This window comes from Mastigoproctus giganteus, chromosome 14 (genome assembly GCF_048544385.1).
Source record: "Mastigoproctus giganteus isolate SK-2022 chromosome 14, ASM4854438v1, whole genome shotgun sequence".
In the NCBI taxonomy this organism is placed as follows: domain Eukaryota; kingdom Metazoa; phylum Arthropoda; class Arachnida; order Uropygi; family Thelyphonidae; genus Mastigoproctus; species Mastigoproctus giganteus.
The window spans coordinates 13423447-13447360 of NC_143588.1; the positions used below are offsets into that span (position 1 = coordinate 13423447).

Sequence of the window (23914 nt, forward strand, 5' to 3'; positions counted from 1 at the left end):
TCATACACTTTTTGCCCAGTGGGCCCTACTGTGCTAAATGCTATAAATACTCTGAGTTATCAGTAGCATTTAGCATGGCCAGCTTCCCCATCCCTCCTAAAGAGGTGGATTGCCTACCTATCATCCACCCCTTTACCCTTACCTCCACAACTCAAACTGTCATCCCTGCACTCATTTCCAATAAAAAATACTTTTTTTCTGCCCTGCCTGGAAACTCTAGGCATTGTCAGGGTTTACCCACCAGAGACTTATGTGACCCTAATGCCTGGCACACCTCCACTTGGCAAAGGATGAGCAACAGTGGACCTTGGTCTTCCAAGGAGTGAAACAGCAAAGAGACCAGATAAACAACACCCCAATGCTACACTCACAAATTACACCTATAATGTACACTTTCTGGCCTTTACAAAGTCTGTTTATGGTGCAAATCATTGCAGAGTTGGGGGGGGAACCCTGGGGGCTGCAACACCTGTAACACTATTACTCCTGAAATTGAAGACTTCAAATTTATTTTTGACCACTGTAATTTCTCCAAACAGTATCCAGTTTATACTGTGATTTTTTAGTGTTTTCCACCAACCATGGAATAAAACGAAAGAAGAAACCAAAATTTTTTAAAATATTTAATATTTACAATAAATTATTTACAAACAATATTACTAATAGTAATTTTAAAATAAAATAAAACAACTGTGATATACAGGATAATAATAAAATGCCGAATTTAAAATGCAATAAAATATACTGGTTAAAATCGCTAAAATACTAACTGAAGCTTTCAAAGGCTTCTGCCTTCTTTCTCAACAGTGTAATTTCTGTTCTGCGGTGCATCATTAAATACCAGCAGGTTCACGGTGCATCTCACGTGGACGTGTACTGTTCCCGTCAGAACCGGAAGTGGCTCGGGAGCGTTTCAGGCAAAAACGTTCATCCCCTCCAAGGATTACCGCCTCAAAGAGGGGATGAATGCGTGTGCCCCTATCTCTATTTATATTTTTCTCGGTAGAACTAATTCGCAAGCTCTCGAGCCACTTGCGGTCCCAAAATCTATGCGCCCGATCAGTGATGACCGCTTCATCTGGGGAGATTTGATGTTGCTTCTCCCAGAAATGTTCAGCTACGGCGGATTTGCCATAGTCTGCATTTCTTATCGCATTTGCGTGCTCCCCCAGACGATCTTTGAGACGCCGTTTTGTTTCTCCCACATAACACTCCCCACATTCCGGGCATTTAATACTGTATACGACCCCACTTATATTTTCATTTAAGACAGGGTCCTTCACCTGTGACACGATTGTGTGCAGCTTCCTGCCTGGGAGCTGCACACAACGTGTCTGGTAATTCCTTAATACGCGAGCTAAACGCTCGGATAAACCCGGATAGTAGGGAATGTATGCGGTGGCTATTGGCGTGAAGGACTCACTTCTACTCTGCCCTCCACTAATGTATTTCTCTATGATCCTCCGGGGGTAGCCACACTTCAAAAGATCCGCCGTAACACGTTCATACTCCAAGTTTCTATCCTCTGAGGTACTACAATGGGATTTTGCCCTATCCACTAATGCTCTTACTACACTGCGGTGCATCATTAAATACCAGCAGGTTCACGTTCAGGCAAATGCGATAAGAAATGCAGACTATGGCAAATCCGCCGTAGCTGAACATTTCTGGGAGAAGCAACATCAAATCTCCCCAGATGAAGCGGTCATCACTGATCGGGCGCATAGATTTTGGGACCGCAAGTGGCTCGAGAGCTTGCGAATTAGTTCTACCGAGAAAAATATAAATAGAGATAGGGGCACACGCATTCATCCCCTCTTTGAGGCGGTAATCCTTGGAGGGGATGAACGTTTTTGCCTGAAACGCTCCCGAGCCACTTCCGGTTCTGACGGGAACAGTACACGTCCACGTGAGATGCACCGTGAACCTGCTGGTATTTAATGATGCACCGCAGAACAGAAATTACACTGTTGAGAAAGAAGGCAGAAGCCTTTGAAAGCTTCAGTTAGTATTTTAGCGATTTTAACCAGTATATTTTATTGCATTTTAAATTCGGCATTTTATTATTATCCTGTATATCACAGTTGTTTTATTTTATTTTAAAATTACTATTAGTAATATTGTTTGTAAATAATTTATTGTAAATATTAAATATTTTAAAAAATTTTGGTTTCTTCTTTCGTTTTATTCCATGGTTGGTGGAAAACACTAAAAAATCACAGTATGAGTATACCCAACCCCAGAGGCCTATTTGAAGAACTGTTTAGATGCTATGGCCATACAGTTGTGCGGTGCGTTAGAGAATACCAGAAACATAGTGCTAGAGAAGCTAAACATGAACAACATCTGAGGTTTGCCCACCGATGTAAGACGTATAACCTCACACCTCGTGGCTTTCAAGTTAAACCTCCTTTTGAAGACGAGCGGTTGTTTAATGTTTCGAAGTGGTACCAAAGAAAGATCCTAAGCATTTGGATTGATAAGTTACATAAGAACTTGTACCACATTAGGAGAGATAAGAACAGGTGCTTAAACAAGATAAGTGAGAGATTAACCTCTGTACATTTGACATTAGTGATTAGTGTGGTATCGAACAAAGCAAAACGGATTTCTGACAGTTACAGACAAAGACAAATGAATAAGTTCAATAGGCTTAAAGAACAAACCATGTCCAGGAGTAATAGTGATAATAGTACCAATAGTAACTTTATTGTTAATATCAGTAGTAAACAGTTGACTGATGATCAAATAGAAGTGTTAAATCTAGGACCTAAGTTTGCTACGATTCCGCCCAAAGTGCCCATAGCAGAAATAGCTATGGGCATTGAGAGAGCGGCTAGTAAGTTACCTGTGTGCATGGCCAATGAAATCCGTGTGAAAACAGCAGCTATTTTAAGTCAAGCCAAGAAAGTTCCCTCGAATCTTAATATAAAGAAAAGATTAGCACTAGAAAGTCTTAAGCAGGACGATAATGTTGTGGTCCTACCAGCTGATAAAGGTAGAGCAACGGTGGTTTTGGATAAAGAAGCATATGTAAGCAAAGCATTAGATTTGTTAAATGATCGCACAACCTATATGATTATTCATAAGAATCCCCTGTCGAATCTGGAACGACAAGTTAATAAGATGGTGCAATGTTGGATGAAATCCAATAAGATTTCAAAGGAACGGTATTGGGCATTACATGCCACAGGAAGCCAGATACCGAGATTTTACGGTTTGCCAAAAATACATAAAGTGGGTGTGCCACTCAGACCGATAGTCTCGTTTATTGGCAGCCCCACGTATGCATTATCTGGTTTCCTAGCCAAACTACTGTCACCATTAGTTGGACTCTCTGAACATAGTATCAGAGACAGTAAAGAATTTGTACAATTCATAAGAAGACAACGTATAGAAGAAAACGAGGTTATGATATCCTTTGATGTAACATCGTTGTTTACCTGCATCCCAATTGACCATGGGATACATTGTGCGTACATGGCTTTAGAAAGAGACACCACCTTGAATAATAGGACGCAACTAAACTTAGAGGACATATGTAAAGGAATAGAGTTATGTCTTTCGAGTACTACCATGGTGTTTAATAACACCATGTACAAGCAGGTTAACGGTGCAGCTATGGGCTCCCCCATCAGTGCCATCATAGCTAATTTAGCGATGGAGGAGCTCGAGTCCAGACTATTTAACACTACAGTTCTCCCTATGCGTCCGTGGAAAAGGTATGTTGATGATACGTTTTCAGTTATTCGGGAAGGGAGTGAGGATGATACGTTGAATTTTCTTAATAGCTTCTCCCCGTTCATACAATTCACCTCTGAGGTAGAGGAAGGAGGGGTTTTGCCGTTCCTGGATGTGCTGATTTGTAGAGAAGGCCAGCATTTGAAAACAAAAGTATTTAGAAAATCTATGTGCAGGGGCCAATATTAACACTACAACTCAGCGCAGACTAATTATCACAGGAACAGTGTAGTAAGAGCATTAGTGGATAGGGCAAAATCCCATTGTAGTACCTCAGAGGATAGAAACTTGGAGTATGAACGTGTTACGGCGGATCTTTTGAAGTGTGGCTACCCCCGGAGGATCATAGAGAAATACATTAGTGGAGGGCAGAGTAGAAGTGAGTCCTTCACGCCAATAGCCACCGCATACATTCCCTACTATCCGGGTTTATCCGAGCGTTTAGCTCGCGTATTAAGGAATTACCAGACACGTGTGCAGCTCCCAGGCAGGAAGCTGCACACAATCGTGTCACAGGTGAAGGACCCTGTCTTAAATGAAAATATAAGTGGGGTCGTATACAGTATTAAATGCCCGGAATGTGGGGAGTGTTATGTGGGAGAAACAAAACGGCGTCTCAAAGATCGTCTGGGGGAGCACGCAAATGTGATAAGAAATGCAGACTATGGCAAATCTGCCATAGCTGAACATTTCTGGGAGAAGCAACATCAAATCTCCCCAGATGAAGCGGTCATCACTGATCGGGCACATAGATTTTGGGACCGCAAGTGGCTCGAGAGCTTGCGAATTAGTTCTACCGAGAAAAATATAAATAGAGATAGGGGCACACGCATTCATCCCCTCTTTGAGGCGGTAATCCTTGGAGGGGATGAACGTTTTTGCCTGAAACGCTCCCGAGCCACTTCCGGTTCTGACGGGAACAGTACACGTCCACGTGAGATGCACCGTGAACCTGCTGGTATTTAATGATGCACCGCAGAACAGAAATTACACTGTTGAGAAAGAAGGCAGAAGCCTTTGAAAGCTTCAGTTAGTATTTTAGCGATTTTAACCAGTATATTTTATTGCATTTTAAATTCGGCATTTTATTATTATCCTGTATATCACAGTTGTTTTATTTTATTTTAAAATTACTATTAGTAATATTGTTTGTAAATAATTTATTGTAAATATTAAATATTTAAAAAAAAAAAAAAAATTTTGGTTTCTTCTTTCGTTTTATTCCATGGTTGGTGGAAAACACTAAAAAATCACAGTATGAGTATACCCAACCCCAGAGGCCTATTTGAAGAAGTATCCAGTTTGAAATGATTGTAAAACAGCTATTAATCAATCCAAATTCAATTTTGAAAATACAAGGAGTAGACCTTCCTTCATATCCAAATGGTAGTTGAGCATTCCGGTCTCTTACCAAAGCTACTGGCCACAACTTCGGTCCCTTTATATTCCCACCTCTGTTACAACCTGATAGTTCTAAAGATATAGCCAAGTGAAAGTAGATAAAGAAAAGTAGGATGCTACTAAGAATCCTACTTTTTTTCTAACTATCCACAATCTTGATTAATTACCTCCAACCATATCCAACACACACACACACACACACCACTCCTTCCCGTGGTCTTCTGACAGAAAGATGTTATAAGAATTCTTGACAACCTTTGGTTACAAAGGAACTGGATGCAAAAAATAATTTTGATATATATTTGGATTTCAGGAAAGCTTTTGATGCTGTTGCACATGGAAGACTATTGTACAAATTGGAGCAGAATGGTATTAAGGGTAAGTTGCTACAATGGATAAAAGGATGGTTGAGTGGGAGAAGACAGTGGGTGGTAATCAATGGGTGCTGCTCTTCGTGGACTAATGTTATTAATGGAGTCCCACAGGGTTCAGTGTTGGGTCCTCTGTTGTTTTGTATAAAGTCTGTCCTCGTATAGCACGATAGTTGTGTTCCTAGAAACCCTCGTGCAATGCAAAATCGTGCAATATAAACAACAGGCCCTAGGGTTTGAGCACGAGAGTTTCCTGTGCGGACGTGCCTTTCTGCCGCTACTGGAACAGAGAAGTTTTTTCTGATTTATATTCTGCTTTATTAGTTTAAATTGACATATTAACTTATTTCTAGAGTAGCTTTATATTCCTATTTACGGTACTTAAAGTTAAAGTAACTTAGATAGAGATTTGTAGGTATTACTTAGTATCGGAAAGGGTATCAAATACACGAGTTTACCGTTCATAGACAGCCGCCATATTTACGTGAAAATTAATCAGTAAATCTATTAATCTTGTCGAACTTCATTGGCAATTAAATTGTTCTTTTAACTATATATATATAACGACTTAGAGTACAAACGTAACAAATAATTAATACATACTTGATACTCGTTCGTGAATTCCCGCCATTTTTACACGATAGCATAAGCTTAGTGTAGTATAGTGCATAATATAATATTGTCAATTATTCAGTAAATCTATTAATCTTGATAAACTTTATTGTCAATTAAATTGTATTTTTAACTCTATAAATATATATAACGACTTAATCGTAACAAATAATTAATACATAACTATAGTGGTACACGTGATACGGAAGTTGTATAAAGGGAACACTAGATACCGAAAAAAAAAAAAAAAAAAAAAAAAAAACAACAATATATATATCCATATATATATATATATATATATATATATATATAATATAACTTAAGGATTTAATTTTTGTTTTAAATTTTACTGAATTACATTGGAATCATGACTCTAACCAGAGCAGCAAAGCAAAAGGCTCAAGCTAATGGGAGTGCTGTGGTTCAGGGGAGAACTGAGGGGGCCAGTTGCCCTCTGAATCACAGTCTATTAAAATGCACTGTTTGCTTGATGTTTGCGGAGCAGTTGGGTACGGGACATGATACTGCCAAGGGGGATGTCTTTGTGTGTGCACGATGTAAGGAGTGCAAGGAAATCAGGCGACAACTCAGCGTTGTTATGGGCCTTTATGAGAGCTTGAAGGACAGGGTGGATGCCCTCGAAGGAAATAAATTGAGGGGCCCATCAAGCTCTCAGCTGCCCACATCAACGCCAGAGCTTGCACTTGGTCATCAGGCAACACAGAAGCAGCCCCCTAGGCAGAATGCGCTGGTCCCACAGGAACTAGTAGTTGTTGGTGACTCTATTGTCAGGGAAACGGGGAACATGCTTTGTAAAAAGGATAGGTGGAATAGGACCAGGGTATGTCTGCCAGGGGCAAAGGTTGATGACATTGTAGAGCGGATATCATCTTTTAAGGGCACAAAAGGTGATATAGTTGTACACGTGGGCACAAATGATATTAAGAGTAGGAGACCGGCGGAATTACTTAGCAAGTACAGGTCACTGCTGAAAAAAAGCCGTGAATTAGGGTTGAACTTGAAAGTGTCTGCAATTCTGCCCAGACACGATAGGAGGGAGTATATGATGAGAGCCTTGTCGATCAATTCGGCCCTGGAGGGATTGTGCAAGGCTCAAGGGGTAGAATTTTTTTCAGCCTGGACTGTACTTGTTAACAGGAGAGATTGCTTCTACAGGGATGGGATACACTTAAATAGAAAGGGTGCAAGAATTTTTGCTGATGCTGTCGAGGCAGTGTTAGGTGGGTCGGAAAACTGCTAGTTGGGGGGGATACAAGGACTAATAGATTAACAGTAGCCACTGGCAGAGGTGCAAGTGATTCTTGCACTGCTTCTATTGAAATGAGCAGAAGTCTGAAAAACAAGATGCAGGATATTTCAGAGACTGCTGGTAGTCATTGCGTTACAAGTAAACACATGGGTTGTGTTAGGGTAGCTAAGAATAGAAACAGGTGCATGTATACCTGCGTGTACACCAATGCTAGGAGTTTGGTAAATAAATTTGATGAATTTGAGGTATTGCTCAAAACATCAAAGGCAGATATTGTTGGGATATCAGAGACGTGGTGTCACACAGATATAAGTAATGCGGAACTGGAATTTGGGGAATACAATGTGTATAGAAAGGATAGACAGGACAGGAGGGGAGGAGGGGTTATGCTATTAATTAAGAAACACATAAAGTCCAAGGAAGTGAAGCCAGTCGACATCGATGGACAGGGCAGTGCCGAATCAGTTTGGTGTGACATAAGCATAGGGAAATCAAAATTGAGAGTAGGAGTGTGCTATAGGCCTAATGACTCTGATGAGTATAATAAGATATTGTACAGGGAAATAGAGTGGGCCAGTAAATCAGAGAGTCTTATAATGGGGGATTTTAATTTCCCAGATATTGACTGGAATTTGTGGGTTGGTCACTCGCACACTAGCAAGGCTTTTGTGGATTTATTGGATGATTGTTTTCTACACCAGCATGTTCGTGAGGCAACAAGAGGGAGCAATACTCTTGATCTGATTATCAGTAGTGACTCTTCATGCATTAAGAACCTGCAGATAAATGAACCACTAGGTGGCAGTGATCACAGTGTGTTGAAGTGGGATTTACTCAAGGAGGTAACTACCATCAGAGGTAAAGGGAAGGGTTTTTGTTTTCGTAAAGGCGACTATGATGGTCTGAGACAGTATTTAAATTCTATACAATGGGACCAACTGATGATGTTACCAACAGCAAACTCAAAATGGGAAGCATTCAAGGAACTAATCTTGGAGGCTACCAGGCTTTACATACCAACTAAGAAATATTGTTCAAGGTTTAGGCCTAAATGGTTGTCAGATGAACTAATGAGACATGTGGCAGAGAAGAAAAATGCATGGGATACATATAAATTAATGGGTGACATGGAAGCCTATGATAGATATAAGTTGGTCTGTAACCAAGTCACAAAGGAGATTAGGCAGGCAAAGGCAGACTACGAAAAATCCTTCGCAAAGGATGCAAAGAAAAATAGAAAAGAGTTCTTTACATACTTGAACTCGAGAAGGAAAGGGATGAATCAGATTGGTCCACTGGATATTGATGGTTCAACAGTTGAGGATCCTGCTCAGGTGGCTAACAATCTAAACGAGTATTTTGCATCTACATTCACGCATGAGGAGTTATTCAGGAAGGAGAATGATGTAGGTAAAGTAAACATTGGCAGTGAGCTGGATGATTTTGTAATAACTGAGAGGAAAGTGGAGGAGAGATTGTTGAGGATAAACATAAAAAAGGCACCTGGGGTGGATGGGATCTATCCAGTTATATTAAAGGAGGCAGCAAAGGAAGTATGCAAACCCCTAGCCATAATTATGAGAGCTTCTTTGGACTCAGGGGAGGTACCCATAGACTGGAGATGTGCAAATGTAACCCCAATTCACAAAGGAGGATCAAAGGCTGACACAAGTAATTATAGACCTGTTAGTTTAACTTCTGTTCCAGGTAAATTAATGGAGGCACTGGTTAAAGAAGCACTGCAGGATCATCTAGACAAGAATTCAGTTATAGCTCAGACGCAGCATGGTTTTGTTAAGGGCAGGTCTTGCCTGACCAATTTGATTGGATACTATGATGTAGTCACAAAAGAACTGGATGCAGGGAATAACTTTGATATTATATATTTGGATCTTAGAAAGGCTTTTGATACTGTTGCACATGGAAGACTGCTGCACAAATTGGAGCAGTGTGGCATTGGAGGCAAATTGCTGCTATGGATAAGGGGATGGCTGAGTGGCAGAAGACAGAGAGTGGTAATCAATGGACACTGCTCAACGTGGACTAATGTTATTAGTGGAGTTCCTCAAGGTTCAGTGTTGGGTCCGTTGTTGTTTTCGGTGTTTATGAATGATATTGATGATGGGATATCAAGTTTAATGTCCAAGTTTGCAGATGATACAAAGGTTGGCAGGGTCGTCAAGGACACTACTGACGCTATGCTGCTGCAACAGGATCTGGAAAGGTTGAACAGATGGGCTGAGAGGTGGCAAATGAAGTTTAACATTGACAAATGTAAAGTACTGCATATGGGAAACAGTAACCCCAGAGCAACGTATCAACTCTGCGGTACCACACTGACAGTGGTGGAGAATGAAAAGGACCTGGGGGTAATTGTGCAGGGAGATATGAAGTTCTCTGAGCAGTGCAGACGAGCTGCAAGAGTAGCTCATGGTGTCTTGTCAATGATATACAGGAATTTTTCTAGCAGGGATAAGGAGGTGATTATTCCCTTGTATAAGGCAATGGTTAGGCCACATCTTGAGTACTGTATACAGGTCTGGAGGCCTCATTTCAAGAAGGATGTAGAGCTGCTGGAACGGGTACAGAGAAGGGCAACAAGATTAGTAAATGGAACAAAGGGTTGCTCTTACGAAGAAAGGCTTAAGTTTTGCAAATTACAGAGTCTGGAGACTAGGCCCCGGCGAGGTGATCTGATAGAGGTGTATAAGGCCTTGAATGGTTTGAGCATGCTCAATGCCAATGGGATTCTTCATCTTTCTCAGAATAATCACCTCAGAGGGCATAAATTCAAATTGAGGAAGGACGGATGTCGGATAGATGTGCGGAAATTTGCCTTTGGCCAGCGGGTGGTTGGTTGGTGGAACCGACTTCCATCACTTGTTGTTGAAGTTGATAGCCTAAACAAATTTAAAGCTCAACTGGACAGGTATTTCGAACGAACGGAGGGGTGAAATGGGAGAGGGTTTTTTTTTTTTTTTTTTTTTTTGGGCTGATGCTGAATAAGCTTGCTTTCTTGCATCATATGCCTCTACTAATGCTAATGCTAATGCTAATGCTATGGGAAAAGTGGGGTTAGGTGCTGACCACCCAAGATTGAACACACATTTGGAACCAAAACATTACCAAACAAAATAAATAATCCGGTAATTTTAATCGTTATAAAATACTTACGTATTTTATAACGATTAAAATACGTAATAAAAAAAAATTTTTTATTATAATATAATAAATAATAAAAAATAAAATATTTTTTTATTATAATATAATAAAAATAAATATTTTTTATTATTTATTATATTATAATAAAGTATTTTTAGTATTTTTTACGAATAAAATACGTATTTTATTCGTAAAAAATTTATTGTATTAAATAAAATACAGTATTTATCAATGATATTGATGAAGGTATATCAGGCTTAGTGTCGAAGTTTGCAGATGATGCAAAGGTTGGCAGGGTTGTTAATGACAGTAATGGAAGTGTGCTACTGCAACGGGATCTAGATAATTTGGGCAGATGGGCTAAGAAGTGGCGACTGAAGTTTAACCTTGACAAATGCAAAGTACTGCATATGGGTAGAAGTAACCCCAGAGAAACGTACCAACTGTGTGGTACTACACTTAAGGTGGTAGAAAATGAAAAAGACCTGGGAGTAATTGTGCAGTCAGATATGAAGTTTTCCGAGCAATGCAGACAGGCTGCCAGGGCAGGTCATAGGGTTTTGTCAATGATATATAGGAATTTTGCTAGCTGGGAAAAGGAGGTGATTGTCCCTCTATATAAGGCAACGGTCAGGCCATGCCTTGAGTACTGCATACAGGTCTAGAGGCCTCATTTTAGGAAGGATGTAGATTTGCTTGAGTATGTACAGAGAAGGGCAACAAGATTGGTGAGGGGAATGAAGGGATCCTCTTACCAAGAGAGGCTTAAGTTCAGCAAATTGCAGTGGCTGGAGACTAAGCACCTGCGCAGTGATCTGATTGAGGTGTATAAGGCCTTGAATGGGTTGAGCACACTGAATTCTGATGGGATCCTTCCACTTGTTCAGATTACGAACCTAAGGGGGCATAAATTTAAATTAAGGAAAGACAGATGTAGAACAGATGTGCAGAAATTTGCCTTTAGCCAGCGGGTGGTTAATTGCTGGAACAAACTTCCATCTGTCATTGTGGAAGCTGATAGGTTAAATAAATTTAAGGAGGAACTGGACAGGCATTTGGAGGGAATAGTGTAATTTTTTTTTTTTTTTTTTTGGCTGATGCTGCATAAACTCATACACTTGCTTTCTTGCACCACATGCCACTACTACTACTACTACCTTGATATCACGTAAATTCTAGGCCTTGATGGTATATTTTCGCTTTCTTATTCTGCTGGTTTTTAAATTCTGCATGGAAATTTGTTTGTATCCAGCCAGTTTGCTAAAAATGGATAACAGATCTCTCCCTTCCAGTTATTGCCAATTGCACTTACTTTTACTCTTTCCAAAGTAATGGAAAAATCCATCAATTCTAATCAACGATTGCCAATATTGATTCTGTCAACATCAATTAACAGGTGATATATAGGCTTTGTTACTCATCTTTTGAAAAATACAATGGAAAAGTTTGGTGAGACTCAATTCTAAGGCTTTAGGTTATGATTATGTTTAGCATAAAGGTCTTCTAAATAAGTTCCTATCTTATGGATTGCCAGCTGTTTTTTGCAATTGGGTAGCCAGTTTTGTTTTCTCTGAATGCTCACTGTGAGTCATGGTAGATGAAACTCCGTCTTCTAACTTCTCCACTAATACTGGTTTGCCCAGGACTGAACCTTGGTGTTCTTTAAGGTTCAGTTCTTTCTCTCACTCTTTTTCTCTTGTATATTAATGACTTCTTCCACTAACTAGATATCCTATGCAAAGTTCTGCTGATGAGAGCACACTATATTTTATCTTCCAGTTTGCAAAACAAAATTGCACAAATGGCCTCAACTCATATTCATAACCAATTCCTTAAATGCTAATCTCCAGGTAATTCTGAAATGGAGCAAGAAAATTTTTAGTTAACTTCAATCCTTCTAAAACTTTTGTTTTTCTTGCAAAAAAGAATCTGCTGCTCCTATGTTTATCTTTGATGATACCCTGAATTCTAGACAAGATCACATCTCTACTAGGGGTTACCCTGTTCTAATCTCTCTTGGCATAAACACATCACAAATATTGCTTCCTCAGCATAAAAAAAAAAGGGTGTTTTCTTTATCACTCTCAGCCTTTAATAAACTACTCACTTTGTACATATCTGAGATCTGACCTAACATAGAATATTGTTCCCACATCTGGGGTGCCCCAAAACCTCTCTCAAGCTTCTAGACTTTATTCAGCCCGTAAGCTTAATTAATAGCTCGTCTCTTACAAAGCATCTCTACCCTCTGTCACATATTCAATTTCTGCTGCATGCAATTTCTATAGATAGTTCTAAGAGCACTGTTCTTCTGAATTGGCATCTGTAATTTCCCCCCACTCTCTTCCAAACCAGTCAACATCCATTCTCTGTCCAACTCCAAACTCAAAAAACCAACTTTTTTCTCTTCCTCATTTATCCTTCTACATCTGTTCTCTTATACAATCTTCCTTTACATTCATTCTACATCCTTTCATATTTTGCAAAAACAACAAACTAAATAAATTTGATCTAATGTATCAAGCATTTTATGTTCTCAGCCTTCAACCCATGCACAATAATTACTGCAGTAAATACTGCAGGTTCTAATACCTTTGGGTTTTCGTAAAAAAAAAAAAAAAACCATAACTAACTATACAGATAAATGCTTGGGTGCTCTTTATTAAACCTTAAACAAGTAATCATGCAGAGGTGCAAAAATTTACTATGCCACTATGATCATACATTATACATTTATTGTTTACTATGCCACTATGATCATACATTTATTGTTCCTTCACTGAACATCTTTATAAAGTTTCTAAAAGAAATTTGCTGGTTTTAGAATTGAACTTTTTCATATAAAATATACACAGTTTTCCTGTCTCTTCACTTTAAAAAGAATTTACAAATGGATAATCATATTATACAAAAACCAGTTAGCAAATTGGATTTCTAGCAAGACTTTGAAAGCAGTACTGCAGTGATATGCCAGATAGATGTAAAAGAAAATAAATTATAACTACAATTTTGATTAGAAAAAAAAAAACTAAAGTAAAAAAAAAAAAAAAAATTAAAATTATTAGAAATATAGTAATGTTATGTATTTACCCTAAGATTTGACTCATTATTTCCTTCCTGTTCAAATGCTTTGTTAATGTCTTCTTGCCTTTGCTGCTGCCGTTTTATTCGTTCTACATCCTTTATTCCACGAGATTCACTTTCTCTTTGCCTACGTTCTGCTGCATCAGCCATTTGTGCCCTTCTAATGGCCTGTTATAAACAAAGAGCAGATAACAGAGATTAGAATAGCATACATATAAGAACAATCTTCCCAAAAGAATCACACTCCATTCAATAAATAGAGCATCATTTCAAATAAATCTCAAGTAAACAAAAGTTATCAATAACCCTAAACGTGACTTTAAGGGAGTTGTTTACTTTGTTATTTCCATTGAGTCAGCTGCTAATTTTAGAGGTTAGGGTTGTGAAAATCCCACCCAACCTCTCTAAGCCTAGGAGATTTTTTTTGTAATTTTATATAGTGAATATAATAGCTATATAGAACCATACAAGAACACTTGTCTTAACTGTTTATACAGTAATGTCTGTAAAATAATAATAGAAGTTTACCTCAATATAATATGTAGAACATTTCCGTATGATACTCTCCAGCAATTAAAACGAAAAAAAAATCGAAAATCTTACATTACAGTAAAAAATAATAAAAAATCAATCTAACACAATTAAAAATTAAATTAATTAAAAGAAATTTAATGAAAAAATTGCATAACGATTTCCCTTCCTGAAGCTGACAACGCATTTTGATCGTATGTCGTGATCACAGGAACGAAAATTAAAGAATAGGGGTGCGCATGAAACTTAAATAGCAATTATTTGTCTTTGCGCATGCACTTTTACGTAAAAGCCCACGAATTGGAGATTAGAAATGGCCGGCGAACATTAACAGAATTCTTGTGTAATTTAATCTCGACAGTTTCTTTCTGCAATTAATGGTCTGGTATAATTACGTTAAACACCAAGTATTTTGGCCTTGTTAAATAAAAAAGTATGTTTTACATTAACAGAATGAAAGGCTAATTCTGACACTGCTGAACGAGAAGCACGAACTGAGGCCGTGTGTTGATTAATATGAAAATTCAGAGGAAAACGCGTAGAACCTTGGTACGACGAGTTACAATCTCCACAAGAAATGTATACCAGATCATTTGGGTTGCGAATGAGGAAAGAACTGAGCAATTTTTCCAGTACAGTGTGTAGTTTCCGTATTGGCCTGGTCACAATTTTAAATTCAGTATCTTTAAAGAATCTGTTAGGCTGTTTGTGCCACTGTTCAACATATGGGACAGAAATAAAGTATTTTTTAATATTATGATTGTTGGTTGATGTAGTATTTTGTATCCTATTCCTAGTTTGTACTCTAATTTGGTTTATTGTAGAAAGGGGATAGCCCCTGTTTAAGAATCTGCTGGTTAATATTTGCATTTCTGAGCCCAAAGCAGATTCCATCGTTGAATATTTATAGGCATTTAGATATTGATTAAAGATAATAGATCTCTTATAGGAGAACGGGTGATAGCTGTCGTAATGCAGAAGCATGCCGGTGTTTGTAGGTTTATGATAGTGTTAAATTGGATTTTATTCGCGCCCCGAGAAATCGTGAAATTTTAATGACTTTGTATCTGTACACTCCCTTTCCAATGTAAATTTGAGTCTACAGTGAATATTATTAAATGAATGTATATGATACAGGGTAGAAAAGGCGTCAAATGTATACGCTCAATCGTTGAGAGATATAACTCCAATATTAAGCCACTCAAGCTCAATCCTATCGGCAAACCAAAAATTTGTTTGTATAGTCTTGAAAGGTGATATAGTTGGCCTCAACTAAGAGTTTAATTAAGTGAAAAATTTCTTTAATAGGAAGCTTCGTATAATTAATCGGTATAGAATTATTATTTAACATAACCAAAATAATATCTAATGTGTATTCAACGTTTACATTCGTATATAATGAGGTAACATCTAGTGAGAATAAATTATTATTATTGCCAAGTCTACAGTTCTTAAGGTTACTAAATAATGCATCATACTTCTTAATCCCAAATTGTATCGCTTGTCTAAAGGGTTTCATAATGCTATATACATGTGTGGCCAAGGATGAAAATGCTGAGTTTCAGCAGGAAGCAATAGGCTGAATAGGAAATCCGGTCTTGTGTAATTTTACCTGACTGAAAAGTGCAGGAATATTGTATGTTCTGGCCTTCAATTCCTGAGCCATAGTAATGTAGTCAATTTTTCGATACGTGGTTAATGTTTTATTGTATTGATTGACCAAATTGGTAAATAATGCTGGGTCTACTTCAAGATAAGTGGAGGTATCTGAAACAAACGAATGTAACTTATTAATATAATCATGTTTATGGAGTATTGCAACTGTATCTCCTTTATCTGCCCTCTGTATAACAATGTCTTTATTTTTCCCGAAGTTCACGTAAAGGTGAACTGTCATGTGTATTCAATTTAGGAAGTCGCATTTCTTTTATGTTATTCACCACTTGGTTAACTTGTTAAATAAATAAATCTTTTTGTGGAACATTACAAAGTCTAAATTCAATATCAATTATGCACTGTTTTTTAGGTAGGTTTCAAGGTGGTAAATTATAATTTAATCCTTTGGATAAAAGTGAAATCTGGTCCTGTGATACAAGAAAAGATTTGTAACCTGTTGATATGTCAGTTGGTTCAATGTTGGGTGAGGGGATGTTCGCAAATGAGCAGACATATTCTGTGGTAGCACATTGTGTGTATGTGGGGGGTGTCACCCAACTTGTATGTACTTGGTCACAAACCCGTGACGATGTATTAGAATTCGCATGAATGTGTTTTCCCCCTCCCAATAATGTATTCAATTTGTTGTCAATGTTGAACATATTGAGCATTACAGCTCTGGTTCATTCTATAGAATACAGTAATGTCAGAAATGCTGTCAATAAAATGACTGAATTCAAACTGCTGGTTAGGACAAGTAAGACTGACATAATAGGGCTTATGGAAACGTGGTACCACCCAAAAATAAGGAATGATGAGTTTCAGTATGATTTCAGTATGGTAATTATTTAGGAAGGACAGGGTAGATAGAAGGGGTCATGCTTCTTATCAAAGGCAGCCTGAGCTCAATGAAAGCTTTCCCAGATTCAGATGTTTTGCATACTAGTATAGAATCTGTATGGGGTGAGATAGTTGGGAGCAAAGGTATAATGAGAGTGGGAGTGATCTACAGGCCAGGTGTTTGTGAAGATTATGATGAGAGCCTCTACATGCAAATGTATCAACATTTCAGGGAAATGTAAGAATAAAGTAAGTAAGAAAAGTAAGATGAGGTCTAGAATAAAAGAATAAGACAGGTAACTTGCCTGGTGAGATCGGCAAAAGGGAGCCATATGAGGAAAGATCTTGAATATGTGAGTTGCAAGCTTGGAAATGCGGCACCTTAGAGGAGCCTTGATCGAGGTGTTTAATGCTCTGAGAGGCAAAAGTAAAATGAATGAGGATGAATTCATGGTTATAAATGATTCTAGAACTAGGGGCCAGAAATTCAAGTTACAGGGGGAGATGCTTAGACTGGATTGCAGAAAGTTTTATTTTAGCCAGCGAGTTATAAATTACTGGAATAAGTTACCTACATGGTAGAGGCTGACAGTTTGGGGAAATTCAAAGGTCAGCTGATTGGTTACCTATGGAAGGAGGGAAATGCATAGGTTGTCTATTTCCTTTTCTTTTATTATTTAATTTATTATTATTATTATTATTATACTCTTTTTTTTTTTTTTTTTCTTTTGCTGGTGCAGCATAAGCCTTAGGCTTCCTTGCACCAAATGGCCATTACTAATACTGATCTTTTCAAGGAAAGTGAAAAATTTTTGAAATTTTTTTTTTTTAAATTGTTCTTATTATTATTATTATTTAATTTACATAAAAATAAATTCATCCATAGTACACATAATTCTTCCTTGTGGATGATTCCATGTCAAGTAGCCGAATTTTGAAGATGGTTCCTGATCGATCATCTTCAATTTTGTTGAAACTTGGTGTAGATGTTTAAACAGGTTTCCAAAGAAGCTGTGCAAAAATTCAGTTCAAAATATAATATGCTTGAAGCACCAGCACCTTTTTTGTGGAGGTCACTTGTGTTACACAGAGAAAAATCACAAAAAAATTTCAGTTTTAAGTGTTACTGTTGCACAACATTGAGAGGTAATGCTCTGAAACTTGGTATACCTAGTTAACTTTTGGCAGAGAATGCAAAACTCTTGATGTTCAGGCTCAAAAACCTTCAATTTTTTACAATGTGGTCTAAAACTGGCACCAAAAATTTGTCGCAACAAATTTAAGCAAGGCTTTTGAAAGTCATAACTTTGAAATAAAAACCTTTGGTACCTTATTCTTTGGGCATTCCATTTAACATCTCCATGAATTCAGCCTAACTAAATATGAGCTCTTATACCTGTTTGCTGGCTGAGATATTTTCCTTCAAAGATAGACTCAAAATTTGAAAGTCAAAATTTGACTTATCTTTAGGGGCGTATCTTAATGTGGGACACCATCAATTCTCTCTTTTTTTTGTCACCAATGGAAAGAGCAGGTTTTAAGCAACAATAATCATGGTTTTTCAGTTTTGTGTCTTGCCACTTAAGGTCTATAAAATGGCCTTAAACATTTTATATTTTCCACATAATATTTGCATACTTATTTGATGGTGAAGTTTCACATCTCAATAAGCACAGAACTATTGCATTTACAAGAGTGAAATTTTCTGCAATTACCAATGCACAAAAAGATCTGTATTTTTTACGATGGGGGGTGCAAGTGGCAAGAAAAGAAATTGCATGGGTTTCTTTAGTGCAAGTTCCCAAACCTGAAATGTGGTCATATTCAGGAGTCCAAGCATAAAGATGATGTTCTATTGGTTTCTAAGCTTGAAAGAAGTTAAAACTGCAACAAAATTTAATTAAAACACAATGCAATTTGAATAAGCAAGTGAGTGTGAAGATATTGTTGTTGTGTTTGGATTTTTCTGGTGCAAAGGCTACTAAGGCCATATTGCACCTATCATAATATTTAATACTAGTTTTATTGGCTTCTATGGTAGCAGTTAGAAACGGTTATATAAACCTATTTGTTTCAGAAAGAAGAAAAATTCTGTAAGGTTTGAATTTTCGCCTATGATATGGCTAAGTGACAATTCCTGTAAGGTTGAGAGAGAAGTGAATGAAATTAAACAAGAGTTGTTATACAAGGTGCATTCCAGGAGTATGTGTTTTATTGTGAGTAGCCTGTGGCAGTGCGAACACTGTGGAGGGTCATTACCTGATAACAGGAATAGATGGGTCAAGTGAGTGTGGCCTATTCGGGTTCTCACCAGGACTACCTCTTCTTGTCTGTTTATGCGGAAATTGGAGGCCCATAATTGCGGTACAGGTTTAATTTCAAGGAGTTTGTTATGTATATGCGTTTGCCACTGAAGTGTCCATCGTTCCTTACATATATTTCGTATCTGCATTTTGAAATCACTGAACGGGACCAGAAAATTCATTGGGGCTGTGCTGGATGGATGTTTGGCAGCAGCATCTGCAATTTCGTTTCCTGGTATTCCAGTATGGCCTGGGATCCAGCAGAAGACAACCTTTTGCCGATGATCTCTGAGACGAATCAACTCTGATTTGATGAGCTGTAGGAATGGATGAGTAGATGGCGAAATCTTTTGCATTGCTGATTTTTTGCAAGTCTGTGTAGATCATGCTCTTTTCGAATGAGAGATGGAAAATTTTTTCCAGAGAAAGCTTTATGGCATATAATTCAGTGGTGTAACTACTGCACTCTGTCAAAAGTGACACTGAAATGGTAGCATCGTGGAATACAGCTGCTGCACCTATTCCACTCTTGGACTTCGATCCATCAGTATATATTTTAGAGAAGTCAGGATAACATTGTAAATGTGCAATGTGCAGCTGTTGGATGTTATTATCCATTAAGGAGTGTTTTCCCCATTGGTGGAAATAATTGTCACAAGATGGCATGATGAGAGACCATGGAGGAATGTGATTTATAGGCTCTTGGTGGACTTCATTGGGTTTTATATTCCAGTTTCCTGCTAGTTCCATGAACCTAATACCTGCAGGCCTAGTTGCTTGTAGTTTGTTTCTGTTAAAGGTCATGAGTTGCGGATCATTAAATATTGACCAATTAGGAGGGGCCAACTGGCTTTGGATCTTGGTTGCGTAGTTCAGTAATAACATCTTTCTTCTGATGGTTAGAGAAGCTTCATAGGCTTCTACATACAGACTTTGCACTGGGGCTGAATATTGAATAGGGTTCAACATTCAGCTAAGTTAAGTTCTAAGGGGCTGAATGTTGAATAGGGTTCAGGCGAGATAAAGCACTTTCCCTAGCAGAATTGAAGACAGGCGTGCCATAGTCCAATCGAGATCTGATTATGGATCTATATAAGTGAAGCAAGGTGTAACGGTCTGCTTCCCAGGCTGTTGCTGATAAGGCTCTGAGTATGTTCATTTTTTTTTTTTTTTGACAAGCTGTCCCGAGATGTTCAATGTGTTTTTGATAGTTTAACTTGCTGTGAAAAATTAAGCCAGGCAGATAAATAATATTTGCTATTGGAATAGGCTGGTTATCTAATTGGAGTTCAGGATCAGGATGCATTTTATGTATGGTACAGAAGTGTACGGCAGTCGATTTCTGGCTGGATAGTCTGTAACCATTTTGTGCCATCCAAATCTGGATCCGATTTATTGATATCTGCAATTGTCTCTCAATATAGTTCATGTTTTGAGAATGGCAGGAGATTGTGAGATCATCAGCATAAAGATATGAGTCCACTGTTTTTGGAATGAGTTCAGTTAAATGATTAATTCTAATTGAAAATAGAATGGTGCTGAGAACAGACCCTTGAGGGCAAAGTTTTTAGACAGACTTCCCCGATAACGAACTTGAAAGGATCTTTGTTGCAAGAAATTTTGGATGAATTATGGCAAATTTCCTCTCAGGCCAAGAGAATGTAGATCCTTTAATATGCCAAAACGCCATGTTGTGTCAAAGGCTTTCTCAATATCCAGACAGACCATAACGAGATGCTCCTTTTTGATGAATGCATTCCTGATGTTTGCTTCAGCTTTAATCATAAGATCCAATAATGATCAATTTTTTCTGAATCCAAATTGATTGTTATTGATTAAATTTTGGGACTCAAGATACCAAGTCAGACGGCGATGAATCATTTTTTCGAGGGTTTTGCTCAGACAGCTGGTAGGTGAAATTGGTCTGTAGTTATGAGGAACAGAATAGTCTTTACTAGGTTTTGGGATAGCCAGTACGTAGGAATGATGTCAGGAGCTTGGGAATGTATGTTCAGTGAAGATTCGATTGAAGAAGAACAGCAGTGATGAGTGTGACTTTGGATCCAAATTTTTGAGCATTATATAAAATATCCCATCAGGGCCAGCGGCACTGTTCCTTGTGTTGGTAAGAGCATGCTGCAGTTCAACCATGGTGAATGGTTGATTATATGTTAGTGCACATCTGTCAGTGAAATTCAGTTTGGATTTTTTGGTTACACTTTTAATTTTTTGAAATGGTTGGTCATAAGCAGTTGAGAAGGACAACTGGGAAAATAAAGATCCTAGTGCATTTGCGATTTCTGCAGGGGTAGAGAGTTCCTGTCCATTCCAGTTAATTAATGGAGTAGACGTTGGAGGGATTTTGCCATTTAACAATTTTATCTTATTCCAGATCAGTCTGATGTCTGTATTTTTATTAACTGAGGAAGTGAATTTAATCCAAGATTCTTTTTTTGCTTTCCATCTGATATAATGGGCACTTGCTCTAAGTCGCTTATAATTAATAAGATTGGAAGTGGTTGGATGTTTGTGGAATTGATTCCATGCTTTGTTTTTCTCTTTTTTTGCATTGTTGCACTCTTCGTTCCATCAATTTAATTTTCGCCTTTTCCCAACTTGGTATTGTGGAATGGCAGCAGTTGCAGCTGTTAGAATTTGGTTTGTTATATGTTCAGTAACATGGTTGATAGAAGAGCACTGTATGATATGGTTGTCGAACGAGACAAGCCTGCTGTATTTTATCCAGTCAGCCTTTGGAAATTTCCATTTTACTGGATTATCTCTTGGTGATAAACAGGAAGTTTGAACTTTGCATATTACTGGGAAATGATCACTGTTGTGAGGATCGTTAAGAGTTGCCCAATTGATACTTGGATAAAGCACTGGAGAGCAAATGGAAAGTCTACTGTGGAGGTTGATCAGGTAGGAAATGGACATAGGTAGGAGAGCCAGTATTCAACAATGTTAAATCCTGTCTGTCAATCACCATTTTAATAAGCTTACCATGCCTGTCTAAGCTAGGGGAACCCCCATAATGGGTGGTGAGCATTAAAGTCACCTAGTATACAGAAGGGAGGTGGTAGTTGCAACACAAGATCTTCGATTTCCTGAATAGAATATGGACGATTAGGTGGAAGATAAATTGAAACTAATGTAACAGTGATTCCAATTACTATGCGTGCGGCAACCGCTTCTAAAGAGGTTTGCAATGGAATGCATCTGGAGGGGACTCTTGGGTCCAACAGGATGGCTACTCCTCCATGAGCACCATTAGTGTCGGATCTATCCTGTCTGAAGATAGTGTAATTTTTGACTGTAGGGGAAACTTGGGGCGTCAAGTTAGTTTCTTGTAGGCACATGGCAACAGGATGGAAATAGGGAGTTAGTTCACTGATATCATCAATATTGCCGCGAAAACCTCTACAATTCCACTGAATGATGTGTTCCATTATTTGGTTTTGTTCGTGGAAGATGTATCTGACTGCTTTTTATAAGATGATTGTTTATGACGGTTCGTGTCTGTGAATGGTGGAAGCATAAGTGCATTTTGGTATACTTAAGTTGACCTGTTTTTTCGCTTCTTGATAAGAGACTTTATTTTCAATTTTATATTTTTGTATTTTTTTCCCCATCTTCCATAGTTCACAATCTTTGGAGTAAGCTGGATGCTTACCACTACAATTAGGGCACTGTGGTGTTGAAGCCTTGCATTCTGCTTGCATGTGATTTTTGCAGCCACAGTTCGGACATATAGCATCTCCACGGCATGCTGTCTGAGAATGGCTCAACTTTTGGCATTTATAACATCTGAGCAGATTTGGAATATATGGCCTAACATGACAGTTCAAGTAACCTGCTTTGACAGAACCTGGGAGATTTGGCGTACTGAAGGTTAAGATTATATTTTGCATATGAGTTAAGATGCCATCTTTTCTGATCATGATTCGTTTTGCATGAGACACATTTTGTTCTTTTAGCTCCTGGACTATTTCTTCCTCAGAAACGTTTAAAAGATCCCATTCGGAGATCACTTGGAAGGATTCAGTGTGTTGTGTGGGGTGACCTGAATCGGTATTCCACTTAAAGAAGTTAGTTGTAATGGTAACTCAGAATGTCTTGAGTGAGATGTCTCTATCAGTAAATCTCCTGATTGGAGACATTTGACCATTTTGGGTGAATCTGCAGCATTTTCTAGGCATCTCTGGATGATAAAAGGGGAGAGCTTGCTCACAGGTTGGGATGACAAAGAATGTACTATAAGGAAAGCTGGAGATTCCTGCTTCCCAGTGTCCTTTTTAAGTTGCTTTGAAAGAGAGAAGTCATGGTCGGTGTCATTGTCATGTTCATGTTGAGAGCTCTTGGGCTATGTGTGGAAATAAGTCAGTTTCCATTTCTGCTCCTTTTAGCCCCGAGGGATGGATTTTCCTCCAGGTTACCGGCCCTCCACGTGGAGGCAGGAGCTGTGCCACCAGTGACCAAGCAAATATTGAAGTTAGTAGAGTGGTTAGTGTTTGATATGAAGACTAAGAAAAGAAAGGTGGATTCCCTTTCTGGGTTTTTACTTCTGACTTTGCAAGCAAAGAACCACTTGATGTGAACAAAAGAAGAGAAAATCACACGAGAAAAGAAATAAAACTATATTGCTTTCAAAGAGCACTCTATAAATCGCACAGAGAAAAACACTTGGCAGGGGCTGTGAAGATATTGAATCACTGCTTAGTAATGGACTGGAATTTTTCATTGATGTTATTGATGTTTCATTGATGTTCATTGATATTACTACTTCAGGCAAACTATATTGTCATCCCCATTGTTATTGTTTTTAGAGCTGGAAGATTGGCAATAATTTGCTGTTCAGGAATCCAGCAGACATCTTGTCTAGCAGGCCAGTGAAATGAGTGAGCTGTTCCATGAGGATGCATGAAATTTACCAATACATCATG

At 38.2% G+C, this 23914-nt stretch overlaps 1 protein-coding gene across 1 annotated transcript in view; it reads right to left on the reverse strand.

Moving 5' to 3' along the window:
* Window positions 1–23914, reverse strand: part of Svip (small VCP interacting protein) — a 53503-nt gene that overhangs the window by 14314 nt on the left and 15275 nt on the right. Inside the window, exon 2 of the mRNA XM_090388730.1 lies at window positions 13648–13809. Within this exon, the coding sequence (XP_090244856.1) occupies window positions 13648–13809 (162 nt within the window). The remainder of the gene's footprint in view (window positions 1–13647; window positions 13810–23914) is intronic.